The sequence below is a fragment of the Photinus pyralis genome, unplaced genomic scaffold (assembly GCF_008802855.1).
Source record: "Photinus pyralis isolate 1611_PpyrPB1 unplaced genomic scaffold, Ppyr1.3 Ppyr1.4_LG4, whole genome shotgun sequence".
Lineage (NCBI taxonomy): Eukaryota > Metazoa > Arthropoda > Insecta > Coleoptera > Lampyridae > Photinus > Photinus pyralis.
Genome location: NW_022170511.1, coordinates 23077965 through 23101070, shown reverse-complemented (window position 1 = coordinate 23101070; position 23106 = coordinate 23077965). Strand labels below are relative to the sequence as shown.

The 23106-nt window shown below is 39.0% G+C and overlaps 2 protein-coding genes across 2 annotated transcripts; one reads left to right on the top strand and one right to left on the bottom strand.

The window, feature by feature from the left end:
- Positions 1–1744: 1744 nt before the first annotated feature.
- LOC116169015 lies at positions 1745–5925 on the bottom strand. The gene is made up of 3 exons (XM_031485047.1): positions 4323–5925; positions 3163–4244; positions 1745–3103 (listed from the first exon to the last, which is right to left on the bottom strand). Exons 1-3 carry the CDS (start codon positions 5923–5925, stop codon positions 1745–1747), a joined length of 4044 nt encoding a protein of 1347 aa, XP_031340907.1.
- Positions 5926–12096: 6171 nt separating this feature from the next.
- Positions 12097–14160, top strand: LOC116169570. Its single transcript, XM_031485691.1, has 3 exons — positions 12097–12202; positions 12317–12355; positions 12527–14160. The coding sequence occupies exons 1-3, from the start codon at positions 12119–12121 to the stop codon at positions 14102–14104; spliced, it is 1701 nt and encodes a 566-aa protein (XP_031341551.1). The 5' UTR covers positions 12097–12118; the 3' UTR covers positions 14105–14160.
- Positions 14161–23106: the final 8946 nt, after the last annotated feature.

Below are 23106 nucleotides of genomic sequence, written 5' to 3'. Positions count from 1 at the left end.
CTACATTTAAAGAACCCATATGGGTTTTTCCAGTAAATTTTTTAAAGCTTATTCTGTTATGCTAGAATGCTACGCAAAAATAAGATGTTAGTACTTAAACGGTCCGAAACTTCATGGATTACCCCACAAAAATTTTAAACATGTTCCCGTTCTAGCAACTAGGGTTGTCAGCTTTTTGAACTCATGTTTGAGCTCGTTTTTTAGCGTCCAATTTATTTGTGTCGTGGCAGGATGGTATTGGTTTTTGATGGTTTTAATAAATCAAACCCGAGATCAAACCCAACCTCGAAACCAGCTCGAATATAAGTAATTAAAAATGCTGCAATAGCTATACCAATTTCTTTTCGCTCTCTTTTCCACAAAACCGATGTAAGTAATTTTACAAACGACCCTTACTGTTCCGTGTAGAATTAATTGGACAAAAAAAATGGGCTTTACATTTAAGAAAATTAAGTTTTCACTAAAATTTGATAGGAATTCCTGAACGCTCTATATGAAAGTTAGTACATATTAGGTTGGTCTACTAATTTTAAGTGAAGTAAAGTGAATTCGCGGCGGCGCTCCTTGATATCCAGCTCCTGAATCCGGCTCTGGTAACGTTAATGTAACGAGATGATGTTAGGCTTACATTTTTATCAAGTAGGTATTATGCATAGACCAATTTCCATGGTATAGGTTCACTCGTAGGGTCTTGCATAATACACACACTCACTACTTTAGACTTTAGGCACTAGGCAGAGAAGTTCTATAGCTATATCATACCAATTCCAAATCCCTAATCCTTCACTCAACGACACCACACAAGCACAAGCACAACGATAAAACTGAAAACAGAAATAGTGCACACGCAATTAATTATAACGGTTTACTGCAAGGAAAACGAAAGACCGACGATTCTCGAGTCGAATTCGCCCATCTCAACGGATTTAAATTTTGCAAACGAAAACGGCCCAAAGACTCGAGTTAAAAAAATATTTAAAAAAAACTTGGGTAGTGTGTTATAAATTCTGTTACAACATTTTTCAGTTCATACATCACAAAATGATTATTAAATAAATGGATGAAGCGGATGAAACCACGAGTTGCCTTAAATAAAAATTACAAATGCACTCAACACAGACAATGAAGACATTGATTATTTATATCTACTTACCACGGTGAACTATACTATCCAGTATCCTATTACAAAAATCGTAAAAGGTCCTGACAATTAGGATTTTTAATACGAGACGTACGAGACTTTATTATACCATGTGAACGATTTGGGGATAGACACCGCTGAGACCAAATCGGTGTATTTTGTTAAATTTGATTAAAAGACAATCTCAGTTTTAATGAACTCTATTAATGTGACAAATGACATCTAAAAATTCTAAGTTTACTTGACATAGGCCACCAATTTTACGATAAGTTTGAAGCGACGTAAAATTCCATAAGCAAATCCTTCAATTTAACATATAACATAGTCTTAAAATGATAATTTGTACCAATAAACAAATTTAAAAAAAAAAAAGAAATTAATGCAAATGAACGTAAACAATATGATATTCACAACAGCGTAGAATTTCTGTTGAAACTACGAAATTATTGATTATTTTTCAGTAGACGGTAAGTGATAATCATGTTCCAGTGGAAGCTTACAAAGGCGATGTACTGATCGAGTGATAACATGATCGTTGCATTTTAGTTCAACTTGGCGAAGTCTTCCTGACTTGTCTGGAAATGCTCTTAAGATTTTACCCATTCACCATTGCAGTGGTGGTTGATTGTCATCCTTGACAAGTACAAGGTCGCCAGTTTTCAAATTCTCTTTAGGCTGTTTCCATTTAGTTCGTACTTGCAGATCTCCAAAGACGATATTACGATAAATGTTCCAAAAATTCTGGAACATGCTTTGGACTAGTTGAAACCGTTTAAGTCGGTTACATGGAACGGTAGTGTAATCTGGTTCAGGGATAGCGACCATGGAATCCCCTGTGATGAAATGTCCCGAAGTCAATATTTGCATGTCATCAGGGTCATCTGTGAGTTTACAAAGTGGACGAGAATTAAGGCATGCTTCGATCTGCTTGATAAGTGTATAAAATTCTTCGAAGTTTAATTTTGAATTTCCAATTATACGTTTCATATGATATTTAACGGCCTTTACGTTAGATTCCCATAATCCTCTCATATGTGGTGAATTTCCTGGTATATAATTGAATTTGATCCCATCCTCACTAAACGTTTTTTCTAGTGCTTCTTTAGTCTTAACCGAATTGAGCATTTGACGGAAATCCTTCATTTCGCTATCGGCACCATGAAAGTTTGAGCCATTGTCACAATTCATTTCAGCCACTTTTCCACGAACAGCTATAAATCTTCTTAAAGCGGCGATGTACTTCTCAGTGCGGGTATCGGTTACGACTTCAAGATGTACAGCCTTGGTAGCCATGCACACGAAGAGAGCTACATACGCCTTCGAGAACGTCTTGCATCTTTTTCCGTGATGTTGAAGGACGAAGAAAGGCCCTGCATAGTCACAACCTGAATTGATGAAAACCTTTGAAGGCCGACAGACTCTGGATGCAGGTAGATTTCCCATAAGTTGACCACAATTATCAGTTGGATTAACGTGAAAACATTTGACGCACTTACGGTAAACAGATGTTGCAACACGTTTGCCGTTGATAGGCCACCATTGACGACGTACGTGACTTAGTAGGAATGATGGGCCGGCATGGAGTAGAAATCTGTGTTGCGATTCAAACAAAAGTCTTGTGAAGCGGTGCATTGGTGGAAGAATAATTGGGTGCTTTCGTGAAAAAGGTAAATCGCTGTGTTCCAATCTACCACCCACTCTCAAAACTTGATTCTTGACATCGTAGAAAGGGTTACACGACAATAGTTTGCTGGATTTCGCGATGGTAAAACCTTTCTGTAAATACAAAGTCTCTTCTTCATATTCTTGCAGTTGGGCTTGCCGTGCGAAAAGAAGTTTAGCCGCGAACAGTTCACTGTATTTCAAGTATCGTTGCCAACGTAATTCTCGTGCTGCAATGTTCCTGACGTTGATGATGAATCTCTGGACGTATGCAAGAACTCTTACGGCTTTTTCTAAGTGCTACAACACTTTAGAATGTCGACGATAATTGAATTTGATTTCGTTGCTATTAAGATCACTGGTTTCTGTTCTCCTTGAATTTGCTTCTCATCTTCGGATGTTAAGATTGGATCAGTTTTGATTTCATTGTCGTATAAGAGTTGTCGTATCAGAGATTGTGGGCCATGCCACCATAATTCACTTTCCTTAAGTATTGAAGTTTCCACCCCTCGAGAGATGAGATCGGCTGGGTTTTGGTCAGTAGGAACATGATGGATTTCTTCTTGCTTTAAGATGTTTCTGACTTTTGCAACTCTATTTGCTACGAACACCTTCCAGTGGAATGATTCCTTTCTGCACCAAAATCGTACTATTGTGGAATCGGTGAATGCTTTGATTGATGTGAGCGATAAATTTAATGTTTTCTTGATACTTTCCAGTAAATCACTCAGCATCAGGAATCCACAGAGTTCTAGTTTAGGTATTGACTGCGTCTTCAAGGGCGCTACCTTTGATTTGGATAAAATTAGACGTGAAGTGATGGTTTCATTTTCGTAAATTACAATTAAGTAGAGGCAAGCTCCATAAGCTTGACTCGAAGCATCAGAAAATCCGAACAGATGAAACTGTTTTGGGGTATCTGTGGTCACTATACACCTTGGCACTCGTATACAGGAGACTTCTTGCAGATTATGCTTGATATGCAACCATTTAACCATTAATGAGTTAGGTAATTGTTCATCCCAATCAACTTCTTCAGTCCAAAGTAACTGCATGAATAGCTTTGCTAAAATAACGATGGGTGACACGAATCCAAGGGGATCAAATAGCTTTGCAATGTCGGACAAGGTAGTTCTCTTCGTAACCTTTTCATTGAACGGTGTAGATTTGAAGTTGAAAGTATCCGAAGAGGGATGCCAAACAAGTCCTAAGGTTTTGACGGTGTCGGTTGTGTCTATCTTCAGTTCATCTTCAATGGCTCTGAGATGGTCAGGAATTGATTGCAAGACTTTACGACTGTTAGATGACCATTTACAAATATGAAAACCGGTAGATTGCAACATGTCTTGTAATTGGGTTCGTACACCGATAGCTTCGGATTCAGAGGAGGAACCGCTGAGGAAATCGTCCATGTAGAAAGAATTGACTGCAACCTTAGCAGCTAAAGGATACAAATCGGCATTCAACTAGATGGTTTCTTGAATACACCGTGTAGCAATGAAAGCCGCTGGAGTTGTACCATATGTTAGCATTTTTAGTTGATAAATTCTTATAGGTTCTGTAATGTTTGGACGGTAAACTATTCCTTGGAACAACTGATCTCTAGGATGCACGAGGATTTGTCGGTACATCTTTTCTATGTCTGCGTTGAGTGCAATAGGATGAGACCGAAATCGAAGTAGTATATTAACAAGTTCGTCTTGGATGCGAGGACCAGGAGGCATACAGTCGTTAAGTGATATATTTGTGCTGGTCTTGGATGATGCATTAAAAACAACACGAATCTTCTTCACGTCTGCACAGACTTTAAATACTGAATGATGGGGCATAATGTAACGAATGAGTTCCGGTGCTGGAGCTAGCATCATGTGACCAAGAGACAGATACTCTTGCATGAAGTCATGATATTGCTTTTTTAATTCGGGATTCTTGATGAATTTACGTTCAGTTGACAACCAGCTTGCTTCGGCTCTTTTCCTTGAACTCCCCAATTTCGCAGGATCTTCTTTGAAGGGCAGTTCTACGACGAATTTGCCATTTTCTAATTTATAGGTTTCAGAAAAGTGACGTTCCACAAATTCGTCTTCCGCTGATAGATGACGAATGTCTGAATCGTACTGTTCGATGGACCAAAATGACTCAAGAAGATTGCTCAATGTCTTCTGTGTGACGACAGTGCATCCTACTGGCTTTGATAAACACATGTGAACGGTACTGGAATCGGTAAAGGTACCCCCTACGATCCAGCCTAACGAAGTATCGAAAAGCTTAGGTTTGTCTGCACCAAGATTGAGACGTTGATGTTGTAGAACTTCAAAGAATGTCTCTGCAGATAGAAGGACGTCTATTGCTCCAGGTTGATTAAAGTTGGGATCAGCTAAAGTAATAGTAGTTGGTATATTCCAGTCTTTGATGTTGATGTAGCTATTTGGAAGCAGTTCGGTGATGTTTTCTAGTATGATGAAATCTGTGGTCTTCGAGAATTTAGAGACTCGAGATCTGAACTTAGCAGTTACCATGTGATATGCACGACTCTCATTTTTTCCCACACCAACGAAGACGTTGTCGCATTCTTGAGCTTGAAGACCAAGTATCTTAAGGAATGCTTCTGTCATGAAGTTCTGTTGACTGCACGAGTCTATGAGCTCACGTGCACAACGAATTCTACCTCTAGCATCGATTATGTTGATTCTGACAGTACTGAGAAATATTTCGTTGCCCGCACGTCCCAATAATGCAGCTAAGGCGGATGAAGGTTTCGATTGATTAATAGCTTGATGCAATAAGGTGTGATGTTTAGAGTTACAACCGGATACACGACAAGTACCGCCGAGACATTCCTTGGTAAAATGGTTCGATTGAAGACAGTTGAAGCACAAGTTCTTGTCTTTCACGATGTTCCACTTCTCCGCGTCCGATTTACTTTTAAAACTTCGGCATCTCCGAATTGTGTGGCCTTCTCTATTGCAATGAGCACAAGATTCGCCTTTAGTAATAGCAAGAACGTGGGGTTTACTATTCTTTGACTTCTGTGACGTAAATGCAGCTTCCAAAACTCTTACCCTTTTTTCTATTACATTGTACAGCATTTCCAGGTTTGGAATTTCTGATGTAGTCGACATTTTACCTTCCCACTTTTTTCGTGTACCTTCGTCCAGCTTTTGTAAGAGAATGTGAATCTGGTAAACTGTGACGTTGTTATCTTAACCAATGGAATGCAATCCACGCAAATGACCTTTGAATCCATCGATGATCCTTTTTATTTCTGTAGGGCTTTCATCTCTAGCTGCTTTCATTTGCAACATGCCAATTTGCAAGAATGACCTTGCCTTTCCCTTTGCTAGGTACTGCTGTAACCGTTTGAACTTTTCTATGGTAGAAATGGTATCCACTTCGTGTACCAGGGCTTCAAAAGTATCACGGAAGGTTTCCCAATTTTCCGGTTTACCATCAAATTCTTCTATTTCCAAGGGCTTCAGGCGAACAGGTTGGAACATTGGATGATAGTATTCGGGAAAGAAATTTGGTTTAGCAAACCTGACAGGTGAATGCAGCGAATCGGATCTAAGCGAACGATCGAGGACAGGAACTTGCGTATCAAGGAATTGCTTACTACCCCGAGATGTTACGAAGTGCTGATCGTGTTCGCTGATAGATTGAATGCTGGGTTTGTTTGAGCTGTCTTTCGGTTTGTTTGACTCCTTCGCTGGAGTTTTAATTTGACAATTAATTTGACAATTGCAAATTTTGTCTTTGTATGATTCAGGTTTATTAAGTGAATGTACTTGCGCTTTAGTCTGGTTTTCATACAGATCGTGCTGCGCATCGTTATCTGCATCGCTATAGGAAGATTCTTGAACTGAGCGCGGAGCCGAGCCGAGCCGACCACCACTCGCCTTCTGAATCGTGGGGCTAGTCGGTTCAACACCACTCGTTTCTATAACGCTTCCATCGATGTTGTTAGGTAGCGCGTCTACAGTTTTCAAACTCGATGCGTCATCGAGGTTTCGGACACTGGTCGCAACTTTGTTACTTCCAGTGATTGAACTCGTTTCATAACCGTATTCATTAATTGTGGTCTTGAACTCGTTGTACCTATCATCAATTGACCTTTCTTCATCTATCAATTCGTCCAGGCGATCTTCGTTATCAGCCACACACGATAGATCTTGAAGTGTTGCAAATAAGTTTGTAAGCTCCTTCATGATGCTCCGTACTTCAGACAATGCCTTGCTCTTTGGAGGCATGTCATCGTCAATGAGTTTATAGCTCTCATTGACTATCTTTGTGAATTTCATTTTCAAAACTTTCTTCCTTCTAATTAATGCATCCATCTTATTTAAACCACGCTCTGCTACCATGAACGATTTGGGGATAGACACCGCTGAGACCAAATCCGTGTATTTTGTTAAATTTGATTAAAAGACAATCTCAGTTTTAATGAACTCTATTAATGTGACAAATGACATCTAAAAATTCTAAGTTTACTTGACACCATGTACGAGACCCACAAGTACAGAGCAGAAAATTATTTTGTTTACTAAGAAGAGGCGCCTACTCAATAATGCTCATTGCTCATTACAGACGCACCGGCACGTTGCGGCGAACTTGGGCGGCTCCGAAAGCGGCTCGCCCAGAGTCGGTGAGCTGGAGGAATTAAAGACCAATTAGTGAAATTATTATTTGAGTCTATTTTTCTTATACACAAATGGTAATTTATTAAGCGGTAGTCGGCGGTAGAAATCGGCGAAACGGCGGTACAGGGGACGGACTCGGGCGCCACCGGACGAAAATCTCCCGCCTGGACGATGTCGGCGGTAATCACGGACGAACGGGTCGGTTTCGGTAGTCTCGGAAGTAGTCTCAATCGAAGATGTTAATTCCAGGAGTCGGCGGTCAGGTTTAGCAAATGGCGGCGGTACTGGCTGGAACTCTAAAACAAAATATGGCCTACCGGCAAATTCCCTAACGGAAGAAAAGTAGTTAGTCACAGTGAAAGTGGCGGTTTTTATAGCGGGCAAATTCGGGATAACGGATACAAACAATTTCCCCCTATGTAATTAAAAAACGGATTACCTTAGGAAATTAATATCGCGGTTGGACAAAGGTCAATAAAACAGACAAAAGATCAAACTTATTTCCGGCACGTTGAACGCAAAAGGATAGATAGATCCTTCCAAAATTGAGTGTTCCTTATGAAGAAAACCCAACTTGGTAGAAATGGAACAGGGAAAATCCAACTCGTCGCGCATTTAATACGAAACCGAAACCAGTCAATTCGATTTTTAATTTATTACTCGGCCCCTGTTTGTGTTAAAATTCCCGAACATCTGGCAATCGATTCGTTAATTAAGCGCGCACCATTTGACACCAAACTCTCCTCGGTAGGTGCTTCTTTACTGTAACTTATTTAATAAGTGCATGCTAATTATACATACTCAAAGGTCCAAAGTGAAGTACATGAACTCTTTACATCAATTAACTTTATGTTAAGTACAAAGGCTGTTGGCGGTTATCTCATTCTTGCAGGCGCTGAAACCAAAAATATTAATTGTTCTTCATCTTCTTCAGGATGAGAGCCTTCGGTGGTTACAAAAATAATTCCAAAGTTCCAACAGGAACGGTCGTAGGCGGACTAATTAATTATGGTATCTCCTTGTCTCCATGGCATCGCGAAATTACGATTTTCTATGTAACGAAGCCCTTTGAATAAAGAAGATAGACGAAGCCCAAACCAATCGTTACTATACAGGGTAGTCCTCGTAAACGGCAAACTCCACTCAGAAATTCCGGGTGCTTTGTTACAACGTACATAGATACCTTTAATTTACTGTTTAGCAGATGGACAGTGTATTTTTGTCATTTTCAGGTACGACCTGTGAAATTTAACTTTTATTTTTGTTCAAACAGTCTTCAAATACTTGGGGAAACGTTTTTGTTTCATTATGTACGTGGGGGCTGGGGCGTAGGGGTACGTTTTCATTATTTATAAAAAAAAGGGATGGTATGCCATACCCCCGCATCCCCCTCACTCCCACAATTTGACCACTGGGTTCTAGTATTTTGTTGTTCAGGCTAGGTAGCTCTCGAGGTAGCTTTGTCTACACTCTACACGATCATTGCCATGGGGTTCATTTAGTTTGGGAGGTAATACCTAGTTTCATTTTAAATTTTTAGTTGCGCAGTCTCTCGGGGCTGGCTTGGGTACCAGTGGCGTATTTACAGGGGGGGGGAGGTGAAGGGGATATATCCCCCCCCCCCCCCCCAGAAGAATTGAGTTATCATCATAGCTATTAGGTATTTAGGTAACACTCCGCTATCCGCTCCGCCCACTTTAAAATAAAGGCAATACTATATAGGTATATATAGAGAGCAATTTTGGTTTTGGTTAAAGTCTAAAGTCACTAAAATCTAAATATTCTGTAGTATTCAGTATTCACTATTCAGTGAGTGATCAGTGTTGCCAGTCAACGATTTGGCTATTCGGCATCGATCGGCAATTCGCTACATTGATGCCCAAAATAACAAATAGGTATCAGGTACTTAGTACTGCTACTGAGGTGAGGTACCTGCGTCCTGCCTTTCACGAAATGACGAAAATAAGAATTTTAAATTTTAAAAACAGGATCTTTTTTTGCCCATAATTTTTGATTGAGACGTCTAATCGAAAAAGTACCAATCGTTTTGGATTCTACGCGCCCAAATTAATAAGAAAAAGTTTTTTCCCGAGAAATTTTGGTGCAGTCGATTTTTGGTAAAAAAGGAAGGTTATACACTGCCTTTTTTTTTTGGCCCAAGAAAAAAATTGTCTCAGATCGACCGGAAAAAAAATTTTCTTATAGAATGTGGCCTGTAGAATCCATAATTTCAAACAGTTCCAAGATTGGGCTACTAGTTCAAAAGTTACAGCCTTTGAAATTTTTTGTCGAAATTGGTTTTTTGCCCATAAATATATCTATTATTCAAAGTTTTCGTTGACTAATTACAGCAAAAGCAATAAAGGGGCCTGTCAGCAGTAAGAAATAAAATACCGTTCTAACCTAATCTTTTTCACCTGTCCAATAATAAATAGATAAATGAGTACCAGCATCAGCAACCTGCAACCCAATTTCTATTTCTAACCCCCCCCCCTCTCCTCCCTCTCTCTGGTACGCACTGGGTGACTGGTGATGTGCCACGAACTTGTCCCCCCCCCCCCCCCCCTCGAATACATTTTACGTACCCCACTGTTCGGTACGACAGCGTCCACTGTTCGGTACGACAGCGTCGAAGGTACCTACATACCAAATGTGGTCGTCTCGCGACTTTAAAACCTAAACCAACGTACGATCACCGACTAAAGAAATGAATATCGGAAGCTTACAGCCACTTAGGCAACCAACCATACACTATCTAAAATGCCAACGTTGAAGTGTAAGTTTTCCGGCGGGAATTTGTGTGGGGTGAGCCGCACGGTGTCGCGCATTGTCGTCTTTGCTTCGGGGTTTCTTCGTCACTGCCTTGATATAAATGTACTTCTAAGTCTCTCAGTGGTTCGGTAAGTGGCGTCACGTAAATATTAGAAAAAATTTGCAAAGTGACACTTCTCTCTCACAATCGTTTGTTCCTTCTTTTTGCCGCGCTCGATTATAGAAAAAAAAACCGAACTCGGGGGGTTTGAACCTGCGTCATCATAATCAAAAGGCGGCGGCCTTGCACTTGCATTTTCCCTACACACTTCCCTATTTAATATTAAATAACGCTTATAAAGCGACAAACGTATAATTAACAATAATATTAAAATCATTTTATTTATTCCGAAATTATTAAATAAGCTTTAAATGCGTATATTAGTCAATTTCAAAGACACGTCGACGATTTTAATGCCTTATTTTCTTTTAAATGGACAAATGCGATTTAGACAATTGCGAACCAGACGCTCTCCTTCAGTTGCCGAGTTTTACGCATGAAATGATTTTACTCTCGTCCAAAACATGTCACCTTAACAAACAAGAGAGAAATATTAAAGGTCCTTAAGAATGAGATGAGGGTATACGTCTTTCAAAAATACGACAATAATAATCAAGGAACAAAAATGAAAACTCCCATTAGGAGCATAAGTACACATTTTATCTCCAGATTCCTTCACAAATAGTAACTTTTGTTTTAAATGTTTTTGCGTTTAGAAATAAACTTACAAAAATAATTTTTTAAAGACTTCTCATCCTTCATATCTTTACCAACTGCAAAAAAAGCAAACAGATAATAGATAGGGGTGACGCAAATTTTGTTTGATAATTTTAGTGTGCCGCCAAACAAGAAAATGTTTGAGAAACACTGCTCTAACTATTATGGTGTTAAATTATTCAACGTTGTAGTGTACTTAACCCCCAGGTTCAACACTAACTTCACACTACAAGAACACGGAAATAAAGGCCCCCTTACGTTAGTTGTAAACAACGCTATGACCTGAAGCACAGTAGGGAAGGAACGTAAAATAAAGCACTGAAATTGTGAAAAGTTTGTTTAATAATGGTCGCAATTATTATTGGTTGTAAAAGCTCGGAAATTTAAGTCGAAATAAACTCGTGCAAACACTTGTGGTCATTAATGATCCAAAGACCATTCGTTTTCTTTGCTAGAAAAAAGTTCCGGCAACTATATACTTGGTTATAATTAGACTATTTGGTTCAAAGATCTGCGGTCTAATTTACTCAGGAGAATACCAAAAAAATAAAAAAATGTAAATTTGAAGCATTGATGCATAACATTTTTTGGAAATTCCACAAGAATACATCCAAATTGCAATAAACTTTACCTACCTATGCAGAAATTCAAAAATGTAGTACGGACAATGGTCTTTCCTTAAAAGTTTTTGGAAGATATGAGTGCAATATCAAAAATAAATGTTTTTGCTAGTAATTACACCAGATTGACCTCACACCTATAGGTAATGGCGACATTTTAAGTCATCAGTACCTTACAAAACTGGAACGAACTTCAGCATTGCGATTGAGAAAGTATTCCGCAAATCTCGTAGCGTGAAAAATTTGATCAACTGGAAATTACCGTTGATTGTAGTGACATAAAAAGTTTGTTTGCGCTAATAGCTATTATTGAAGTGCGTAATTTGGGGATGGATAATTTGCACGATAGCCATGGCATTTACGTTCTCTGTATTGCAAAATTACAGTTGCATACGAACAAAGGGAGGCACAATAACGTATGAAATTAACAAATTTTCTGTAACAATCGATTATAATGCCGGAAATGTGATCTTTATAGCAACTATCGGCGATTTATTACCTTCGATCTATATATAACCGATTGATTTATATGCGCCGAGTCCTTGTTGCTTCTCCGTGCTGCACCATGAGATCAATAATTAGTGGTGGTGGTTTCTATTCACTTCTTTTTTGGGTGAGTTAAACTTTATTTCTCAAAGTTGTACCTTTGCAGGTTATGGTCCCAAAATATTTCCCTTCTCCCAATCTCTGTTGTAGTTACGATCTTTACACGACGTTTTTCTTGCAGGTTTTACATTTGCAAGACATTTTGGCCGAAGAAAAAAATGTAAGTAGGAAGCAAGTGGAACAAATGTCAGTAGTAAGTAGTGATGAATCGAAATTGAAGTAGAAAGGTGATATAGTTTTCGTGCAAATAGTGGTTAAAAAGGGTTTCACTTCAATTTTATCATCACTCATTCAATTGAAATTAGTGGTTAGTTACCGTTTCTGTTTCCAGAATTGCTGTTGCGATGAAAGCAATCCAGACGAAAACGTGTTTCGATTGCCACTTCAAGAGACACCTCTGGGAGGTATACAAAATGACACGAACCGTTACACGGATATATTTAGGGAGATTGTTAATGAAGATACTACGAAAACCAGTGAAACTGTAGATAAAGGTTATTACACCTCACTGTGCTGGTCAGAAATATTGACGCTGACCGAGTTGGCGAATGGCTCAAAGTCCGTCACAAAGGAGTACGCAATAACATTTGAAACGCAAGCGGATATACCTCCAAAATATGTTGAAGTAAATGCGCCGGAGGTACGGCAGTATTTGGTATATGACCAATCCACTAAAAAAAGTCAAATGGTGAACTTTACAACTATAAGCGAAACTGGAGATGTAGTTATAAGCCAACATCGAAATATGTCTTGCGGTTCCGGTCCGATTTACAGTAAAGAACTAATTGGCTGGCCACGCACGAATAAGGAAAGGTTAGAAATAAAGGTAAGCCCCAAGAGGAGTAATTTCAAAATTGCTCTACCTAACGCACCTCTTGTTGGGTCATCGAATTTAACTACAGCGGGTACTGCAACAGTTACACCTTCAGTGATTGGTGGTTTAACGAATGTTACCACTACACTGCAACCTTTTGAAGATATCTCCAATAGCAGCTCTAAAACCACAGCTGAACCACAGAGAGTGCCAGAAGAAGACGCAAAACGTAACCCTACACTTATACAACCATCAAACTTAATACTTCCCGATCGAACACCAACCGCAACTGAAAGAGCTGCCCCTACAGCTTCACCATCAACCGAAAGCGCGCCGATTGAGGTCAGAGATAGGATAGCATTAAGCCAAGAGAGCTCTAATAGCACCGAAGATAAGGGCACCGATACCGCTTTTCCCCCACCCAATCCTCACGTTCCACCATGTGTCTTGCCAAAACAGAAAATTTCGATAAAGGTGAGGGTGACAATGGATCACGTGCTCGAACATGGTGTGCTGAACCTACAAGATCTTCCAATCATGGGTTTAGAAAAGCAAATTGAAATTCCCGTCGAATCCATTCGCGAAATTCCAACTGTACCAAATATAACAATAAACAGAGAGTGGAACCGCTTCCTGGACGACATAGGTACTCACTTCTTCAACTTGAACGAACAATTTCTTGTCAACTTCACTGATTTGTTTACGGATAACCTAGGCGACAGTCCTGATTACGAAGATATCTTCCCGGATGAAACCGTAAGACGCTTAAAAATTCTGCTGAAGAAAGTAAACAAGTGTCAGCCGCTGGTTAATGCAGGAGGACTATATCCTGCGCCAGAATTTAGACACCTAGATAGCTACGAATCGCCACCACCAAAGGACCAACATCAGCAGAGCAGTCGAGTTAGTTCCCATGGTGTACCGACAGAATTTTTAAACGAATTTCAACCACAGTTATTTAGGCAATATGGTACTTATCCAACTTGGTTGATTGTGAAAAACGTGGCTCCTGTATTTACAAGTAGCGGTCGGCTGTACGAGCCTCCAAGCCAAATACGTCATCGGCGTGAGCAGATGGCATACAGGTTCAATTGAATTTTATTACCTAATCCAAGGCGTTGTTGAAATCTACAAATAAAGATTAGGCTTGACATTGTGTTTAGTAAAAGAAATTGCATTATGTCCTCGTCTGGTGAAGACATTTTTTTGTCGCAACTGTACTCACACGTAAAATTGTAAGCGTTCACAATTCAGGTAATTGTGATGAGCTCCTGAGTGTCTAGAAAACAAAGGAATCGTTGTTGAGTATAGGTCCCCCGATCTAAATTGTTTAAACTAGTAGCTTTCCTAGAGGTCCTATCAATTTTAACATACTCTTATCCCGAAGCATTTTGGTGGTTTACCTAAACCCCTTTTTGGGGTATGGTACATTAACTGAACCCTCCTATATAACTCTCGCCAGGAAAGATTGCCGATCACAGCACACCTTGTGTCGATTTACAATCTATGTTTTTCTTAAGGTGCGAGCGACTTCCAAAATAGGATCGTGCCGATGTTGAACGAAAAGTCTTTTTGTTTAACATTGAGCCGATACTATCCCGGAAGTCGCTCACATCTTTAGAAAAACATAGATTGTAGACCGGGATCAAGTGTTCTATGATCTGGCGAGAGGTTTATATAGTACGGTAGGGTAAACCCATGATGGGGAGTATCAATTTGAGCAATTTTTGGGACCTCCAAGTGGCAAATGACACTCCAAAAGACCAACTCCTCCGCGTCTTTTTCTAGCCTCCTACCAAATTTCTATCATGCCTCCTTTCCCACTATTCTTTTACATCGCGTATTCCTTAAGGACTTCACCAATTTCCCAACTATTCTGTCACGCCTCTTTTTTTGTCTCCTTACCGCTATCTTCGCACTTCTTTTACAATTCTTTCATGCGTCTTCCTTTGCGTTTTGCTAGCACCTTCATCACAACTCCTTCACGACTCATTCAAAATTCCTCTACTTATCTACCGCTGGTTGAGAGGCTCGATCAGCAATAAAGTTTCTCAATGACCAAAAATCAGCACTGATCGAAATTCATCGGCAACTCTGTCAGGTCTACGAACCGAACATCATGAGCAAGCAGATGGTGCGTTGTTGGTGTAGGCAATTGTCCGAAGGTAGTGAAAATTCCATAATGGAAAGCGCAATGGACGACCGTACACCATCAATGGCGACCTTGTGGAGCTGGTGCGGCAGCGCGCCATGGAGAACAGACGTTTCACAATTACCTAGTTCAGCAGCCAATTTCCACAGATATCGCGATCTCTGTTGCATGAAATAGTCAGTATACGTACCTATGGAGGGAAAAAGGATAAGAGTTGCCATTGTGGGCCTCTGTCACTGCTAAAACGAAATCAAAATAACCGTTTTGCCGCAAAAAATTCAGGTTTTTTAGCCCTTTTTTTTCCGTAACAAAACTGAAACTCATTTTTTCCGTTCTATTCTTTAAAATCCACTTCTCACCTCCTCGCCCCTCATCCAGCACCTCACTCCTACTACTCCCTGTCATTTTAACCTCCGTCCATAACATGCATTCCTTCTCCTTTTCTTCCTCCCTGCATATTCTATATTTTCTTTTTTTCTTCATGTCTCTATTTCTTTTTCCCTCTCTTTCTTTATTCTTCTTACATTCCTTTTTCGTTCATCCTCGTTGTCAAGCATTCTTTCACCAATTCATTTTGTCTATCGCCCGTTTCCTCGAATCTTACCGCCCTGCACCCCGACGCTGTTCTTATATTTTCCATTTTTGTTTCTGCCTCTAACATACAATTTGCGGTCCTTCCGTTTGACCCTAAGATCCATTTATAACATCTCTTTCTCCGTTGTGTATATGAGCTCCTCTCTTACCATTGCATGTGACAGGTACTTTCAAAAAACATTCTTGAACCCCCTTTCTCCAATTCCCCACACCTTTTTCTTTAATTCCATTATCTCTACATTTGTCCTATTTCTTTGCATTTGGTACAGTAAATATTTAAATTCTGTTACCTCTTCAATTCTTGATCGGGAGATGGGCCGTGGTGTCGATACAGAAGAGGCGGGGCGATTTTCGAGTAAAAAATATACAAAAGAGAGTTTGACTTCAAGCTACGAGTATCGCTCGTTAAATCAATTTCGAGATTTAAGACCAAAGTTTCAATCCCAGCTTCAAGTACAAGGTTGAAGAAGCAGCCTCAAAATGTAACTTAAGGATTCGGTTCGGTTTTTATAATAGTTAAAATTTTCATAGACCTACAGTGTGCTGTATTATTAAGGAAAAGGTCATCGTGTTTCCAACATCCCTGATACCAGGGACGCCGTATGTTCGAGTTTACCAGAGCCTCTTCAGCCAGACAACGGAAATGTAAGGACAGGTAAAGTTAGGGATGCCATAAAATGTTACCTAGCAATCCATGTCGACCGAAAACGAGGGTACCTACTACTAACTCTGGGTAGGTTTACGTTTGTATTTTTTTTAGTCGGAAATTTTGCACTTAAAACGCCATCGACACCGAATAATTTTGAAAATTCGCCCCGGAATATTCCCTCCCAAGAAACCCCACGGAGTGTTAGTCTGTTAGTCCCCCCCAAAAAAAAACGTCGAAGGCTACAGCTCTAGAATATTCTCACTTATAACTGCACAAGAGGTTTGTATTTTACCGAGTAAATTTGAGTTGTTTAGGTAATGAAAATCTGTTTTCTAGCAATTAGACTAGAAAAACTGTCAACTAATAAAAATGCGACATCGAAACCTTGCACTTCGAAAGTGAAAGAAAGACGATACGCTTGTGTTCCTGGGGAAGATACTGCCGACAAAATTTCAGAGGGCGAATCTTCTGGAGCAAATACTCCGGGGGCGCGTTCTCTTGGTTTCGAAAATTTCGGAAGCGAGTTCTTCTGCTACGTTATCCTTTGGTTAAACAATCTCAAATTTACTTAAAAAATTCTCAAATATTTTCCAACGGTTAGGCAACTTAACAGCATTCTCGCTTTAGCGTGATGCATACTATTATCATTGTATATTCAATATTCATGAGAAATAAGAATGATAATACGGTATTTTTAGCGCATTTTCACAAAAATAAAAAAAAATGCGCTATTGTGGCCACTTTGTCCGTCCGTCCGTCCGTCCGTCCGTCCGCTCGTTTTGCGACGCTACTAGTTTTATCTTAAGAGCTATTGTTCTACTTTTTTCGCTATTTGGTTCGTTATGGTGTCGAGTCTTGTACCAAGGAAGGAATTTTTTCTGTACCGCTTACAAATAAAGTTATTGTAAAAAAAAACAAAAAACCGATTTTTAGATGTTCCATAAATTTACACTTTTGCCGTTTATTAACGATCCTAGAAATCGTTTATAATTTTGCATTGCTATCTGTCGTCTGCCTGTTGGTCTGTCCGTTTGTCTGTTCCTTTGTCTGTCTGTCCATCTATCTGTCCGTGTGAACGATAACTTTGTTTAGAAATGTTCGATCGCTTTTACATCTCCGTTAGTTATTAACTGAATTGCATGAAATTCAATATGGGCATAGCTTTAGCCATATAATACGCAATAAATAAATAAATAAATAAATAAATAAATAATCATTTAATGTCCTACAGAAAAACATTCCAATTACAGGACATATACACGTTAATTACCTGGTAAGTGCACACAAAGTAAATTAAATCAAATAAATTTGTAAACTAAAGATAACTAAACATAATAATATTGAGATTTAGAAAACCTTAAATTAGCACATGAACAAGGGAAAAAGAAACTAAAGATTGTTCATTATATTTATAATAACCAGTCTATGAAAATGGATGTCGCCGAGAAAAGATAAATTATTAAAAAGCCTAACCATATTAAACAAAGGAGAGTTGCGCAAAAGATCTGTGCGAGCAGCGGGAGTGTAAAATGTTGTGGAGTTTCTGGAAGTGTAAGATAGAACATGAAAACATAACAAGGATAGGAAATCGGGACAGTCAACTAAATTGTGTAGAAGTTTATATAAAAAAGTTACAGTAGATTGATTTCGTCGAACCTCTAGTGATGAAAAGTTGAATCTGGCGCATAATAAACTCTGATCAAATCCTCTTGGAGGATAGTTACGGTCCAGTCTATATACTAGAAACTTTAAAAATTTACGCTGAAGTAAGTCTAGCTTATCTTTTTGGTTACGATGCAACGGGCTCCAAATGACAGCACAATATTCCAACTTTGTGCGAACTAACGAACAGTACAGGCATTTTAGTGCTTCAATATTTGAAAACGATTTACAGCTCCGTAGAATAAAACCTAGCGTTGAAGTAGCAGATTTACAAATATTGTTGATATGATGGTTAAATGTGAGCTCACTATCAAAGTAAACACCCAAATCTTTAATGATATCTGCTCTAGTAAGTATAGTAGAATTAACACTGTAGGTAATCAAATATATACGGTTTAAATTTGCGATTGAAAGTAACCACTTTGCACTTATTAATATTTAGAGATAAGCCGTTCATAACACACCAGTCACTAAGAACATCAAGTTGCCGTTGAACAAGCGCACAATCGGTCGTTGATGAAATAGATGCGTAGATTTTGAAGTCGTCAGCAAAGAGTAAGTTATTAGTAACCAGTCGTTCCGGTAAGTCGTTTATGAACAATAAAAACAGATTCGACCCCTGGGGTACCCCAGAAGTAGCAGTAATGGCGAAGGAAGTGTAGTTATTATAGCTGACATATTGACGTCGATTATTCAAGTATGATTTGAAGAGAAGCTGAAGAGATTCGCTAAATCCAAAGTTGTCTAGCTTGGCAAGGATGATGTTATGCGGAATGGAGTCGAATGCTTTCGCAAAGTCGGTGTAAATCACGTCAACTTGCCCACGATTGTCAAGCACATTAGCAATAAACTGCGTGATACAGACTAAGTTGGTAACAGTTGACTTGTGTTCCATAAATCCATGCTGAGCAGGGGATAACAGTTGCTTAACGGAAGGATAGATTCTTGCATAGAGGATAATTTCTTAGATTTTGCCAAAATTATTTAAGATGCTAATGGGTCTATAATTGGTGACATCACTGGGATTTCCACTTTTTAGAATTGGACAGATATTAGCCATTTTCCATATCCCAGGGAAGGTGTTCTTGTTTAGCGACGCATTGAATATATAAAATAATGGCTCCGCAAACACATTAGCACAATCTCTAATTAAGAAAGAGGGAATTTGATCACATCCAGCAGTATGTGAGTCTTTTAATCGTCGTATAGCAGTTATTATCTCATCCATCGTAATATCTCGAACTATAACAGATGGTACAGTGTTGTAGGTACGAAATTGATGTGACACATCCAACGAAGAGGTGTTCGAGTAAACGCTGCTAAAGTACTCCGAAAAAGTATTTACAATATCTTGTGGACGGAAGTATTCATTATCTGAGTATGTAACTCTACCTGGTATTCTAGAGAAACCTCGCTTAGAGTTGACGAAATTCCAGAAATATTTAGGATTACTAGTGACCGAGTTCTCCACTTTTTGTATGTAGATTTTGTAGGCGGCATTTATTTGTGTTTTAATTAGGCTTCTAAGACGTTTATACTCGCATAAGTCGACAAAAAGAGAGTGAGTTTTAAATTTTTTTAGGTACTTTGCTTTGAGCTCGATATTGAATTTAATTTCTTGAGTAAACCATTTCGAATATTTAGAGCAATGCCAAAAGTTGAATCGAATCGATTCAAAATTCACAGTGCCCTTTTCGCATCTCGACCATAAACCGAATTGCAAACTTTTTTACTTATAAAAGTATTTGAATGAAATTTGATACATAGGCACTTGGAATAAAGGAAAATCAACCGCCAATTTCAAAATTTGGTTTTGCGCATGCGCAGTGCCAACTTTTGTATTTATGGAAGAATTTAAATGAAATTTGATACATAGGCACATGGAATAAAGGAAAATCAAACGCCAGATTCAAAATTTGGTTTTGCGCATGCGCAGTGCCAACTTTTTTATCTATGGAAGCATTTAAGTGAAATTTGATACTTAGGCGCTTGGAACAAAGGAAAATCTAACATTAGTTTCAAAATTTAGGTTTGCGCATGCGCAGTTCCAACTTTCTTATTTAGAAAAGCATTGAAATAAAATTCTTCTCATAAACTGAAATTGAAGTAGCACGTCAAAAATGGATTGCCCATGTGCAACGCTATCTTTCATATTTGTGGCCGGATTTTTACGATTTTAATAGAAGTTGCATCTTACAAATGGGAAATGAATGCAAGTGGAAATGCGTTTTATGTAAATCGTTTACGATTACTTTTTAACTTGTTTTAAATGAGAGCTGTTAGTAGAAGTTAGATGCATACTAAATATGTTATAAATTATACTTACAGTATCCAGACAGGGTGTTATTTCAGTGGATTATTTAATGCTTGTGTGACAAAACGAAACAGTGTAGCTACTTGCCTTTTTCAAATTCTACGCCCATTTTGGTGATGATTAACGAGCTCCTAGCGAGTTTATAATGTTGCGGTGTCTGTCCGTCCGTCCGTCAATATCTCGAAAACGAATGGACCGGTTGCAATAAAATTTTGCAGGTGGATTCTTTATCAAATTTGTCGGAGTCCGTAAATGCAGGCCAAAAAATAAAGAAGGCCCTATTGACATCTCTGTTAGTTCTAATATGAACCGAATTGCATGCTATAGCCATATCCAGGAGCTCGTTTGCTATATTTGTTTACATTTTTGTAAATGTTGGCGGTTTGGAACTCCATAATCCCCGCTCACATACGACCTTGAGGCAAACGCTTGCAATAGTTATTTATGCATCAAGGGCATTAAGGCGATATTTATGCCGAGGGCGACAGAGCCCGAGGGCCTCCGGCCCGATGGATTGTAAGTTGCCCGAGGGTTAAATATTGAGTAATGCCTGAGGTGCATACAACATTTTATTTTTCATCGTTCCAAAGAATGCATTTCCAATATACAAACATCATTATTGTTTTCCCAACATTAAAGTGCTTCATACGAATCAAGTTGCATCTTTTTTATTACATAGGGTACGTTCCACTTAACGCCCGCAACGACCACGACGCCCGGCCGCTGTTCCACATAACGACCACAGTCGTTATGGTCGCAATCGCAACGTCAGATATGACGTCATTACTAGCGACCACAACGAGCCCACGACGCTCGCCTATCGGGCCTGGGTCAGGGTGGGCGTTCTAATTTTATAACCTTACATTCTTGACAGGAGACATTTCTAGAGCTACGGCCTGATGATGACAATAAACGTCGAAAAGAAAAAATTTATTATAATAGGTAATTCACCCTGGATTCATTAAATTGGGGATTCTGGAATAATTAGTGAACGGATTCGCCTTTAACTCCGTAGGGGGATATAATGGCATTTTTCCTCTTTATCGTAAGTATCGCATTGGTATGTTCCGTAATTGAAGTGTACCTTTGCTTCTGTTATACGACAATTTTCTATCGACGATTATTGCTTAATCTATAATTAGCTCCCTTATTTAAGAGGTTAGTACATTTTAGGTTATCAAAGGAAAGGGTTAACTTTCTTTTTTCTTTTATGATCTTTTATGATCTTTACTTCTAGTTTTAATTTATGGTACTAGTTTAAGGACCAGACCAATTTTAATGTCCGTTCAAATTCAAATTTAATTCAAGCTCGCCATTTGCCTGTGAGTGACAACATCTTTGACATATTTACCACCTGCCGGTAACGAGCGGTCATTTTCTGGGATTGGGTCACTAGGTCCGCAACGAGATTTGACATAGGGATTCGATCCCAAACAAAGAGACAACTTTTGTAAGTTTAGCGTATTAGTATTAACCTTGCCTTGCCCTATTTGCCCTTCCAGGGTTATATGCTATGACATTCAGTTAATTTTTAAACTATTATTACCTATTTAATATTTCTGCTATCTCGGTTAAGTTATGATAGAGTTTGAAATAGATATTAGACAGCCACTTCCTTCTAAAGCGGCTTTCCAATTAAATACCATACCTGTTATGCAAGCAGATTACGAGTAGAGCAAGCCCCTTCAGGCACTGGTCAATTAATTGTGTACCCAGCTCTGCGGCTTGGGAAGTTTTTTTTTGTTTGCAGGTATTTGGATGCGAGAACTGAGCTCACTTCATGGCGTCAACGTTTAATTTTCTGCATTGCCTTCTATGTTTTACTTTTACTTGGAGTGCCAATTTTTCGCCCACTCCACCCACCCGTTATAAATTTACTATATTGGTAGATTATTAATGGAAAGGGGACACTAACATTTTAAGGCCGCTTGGCATACATCCAAAATCTACGCTATATAATGCAAGAAGAATCAAGTCCTTAGTGAAATTCTCCTAAATACTGTTTTTCCCTCAAACATTTTCGAGATATTCGCAATTTAGTTTTTACATCGCTAGGAGATATGTCTTTGTGCCCCTTGAGAATAATCCCCCACATTGCGTTCTGTAGATGTTGGCAGTGAAGTTTTGACATCAACAGTAGATGTTCCCCGTCCAGACCTTCCACTTGCCCTTTATGAGTACTCTCTTCTGCCATTTCGTCTTTCAAAATATTCGCTTCTATTTCACTAATATTATTTATGTCTCGTTCAGACGATTCATTTTGATTTTGTGAGTACCTTCTTCCGACAATCCGCTCTTGAGATTTAAGAAATGCAAACAATCACGATGAGGGATGGAGTGGAAGGACTATTTCCTATTTCTATCCATTTCTACCACCAACACCCCTTTCACCGGTCAGCCACTATCTCAAAAAGGAGTCGCGCAGGAAAATTATACTTCGATGAGACCTTTCATTAGAACACCATGACGGATAGAACATGTGTTCATGGTCACAGAACGTTTTCTTTATTTTATCTTCGACCACATTCACACCTCGAATTGACAGAGGAGCTGTCGGTTTGGCCTTGCAAATTCTTATTTTCAAAACGTTGCACTTTGCACTAAATGTTTACACAAATGGTAGACTAGATTGTTTATACACCTGCATATTAGCAGGCACAATCAAGGCTTTATTTACAGATTAGGTATCTGCTTTAAAAAGGAAAAAATGCCATTATAAAATAGAA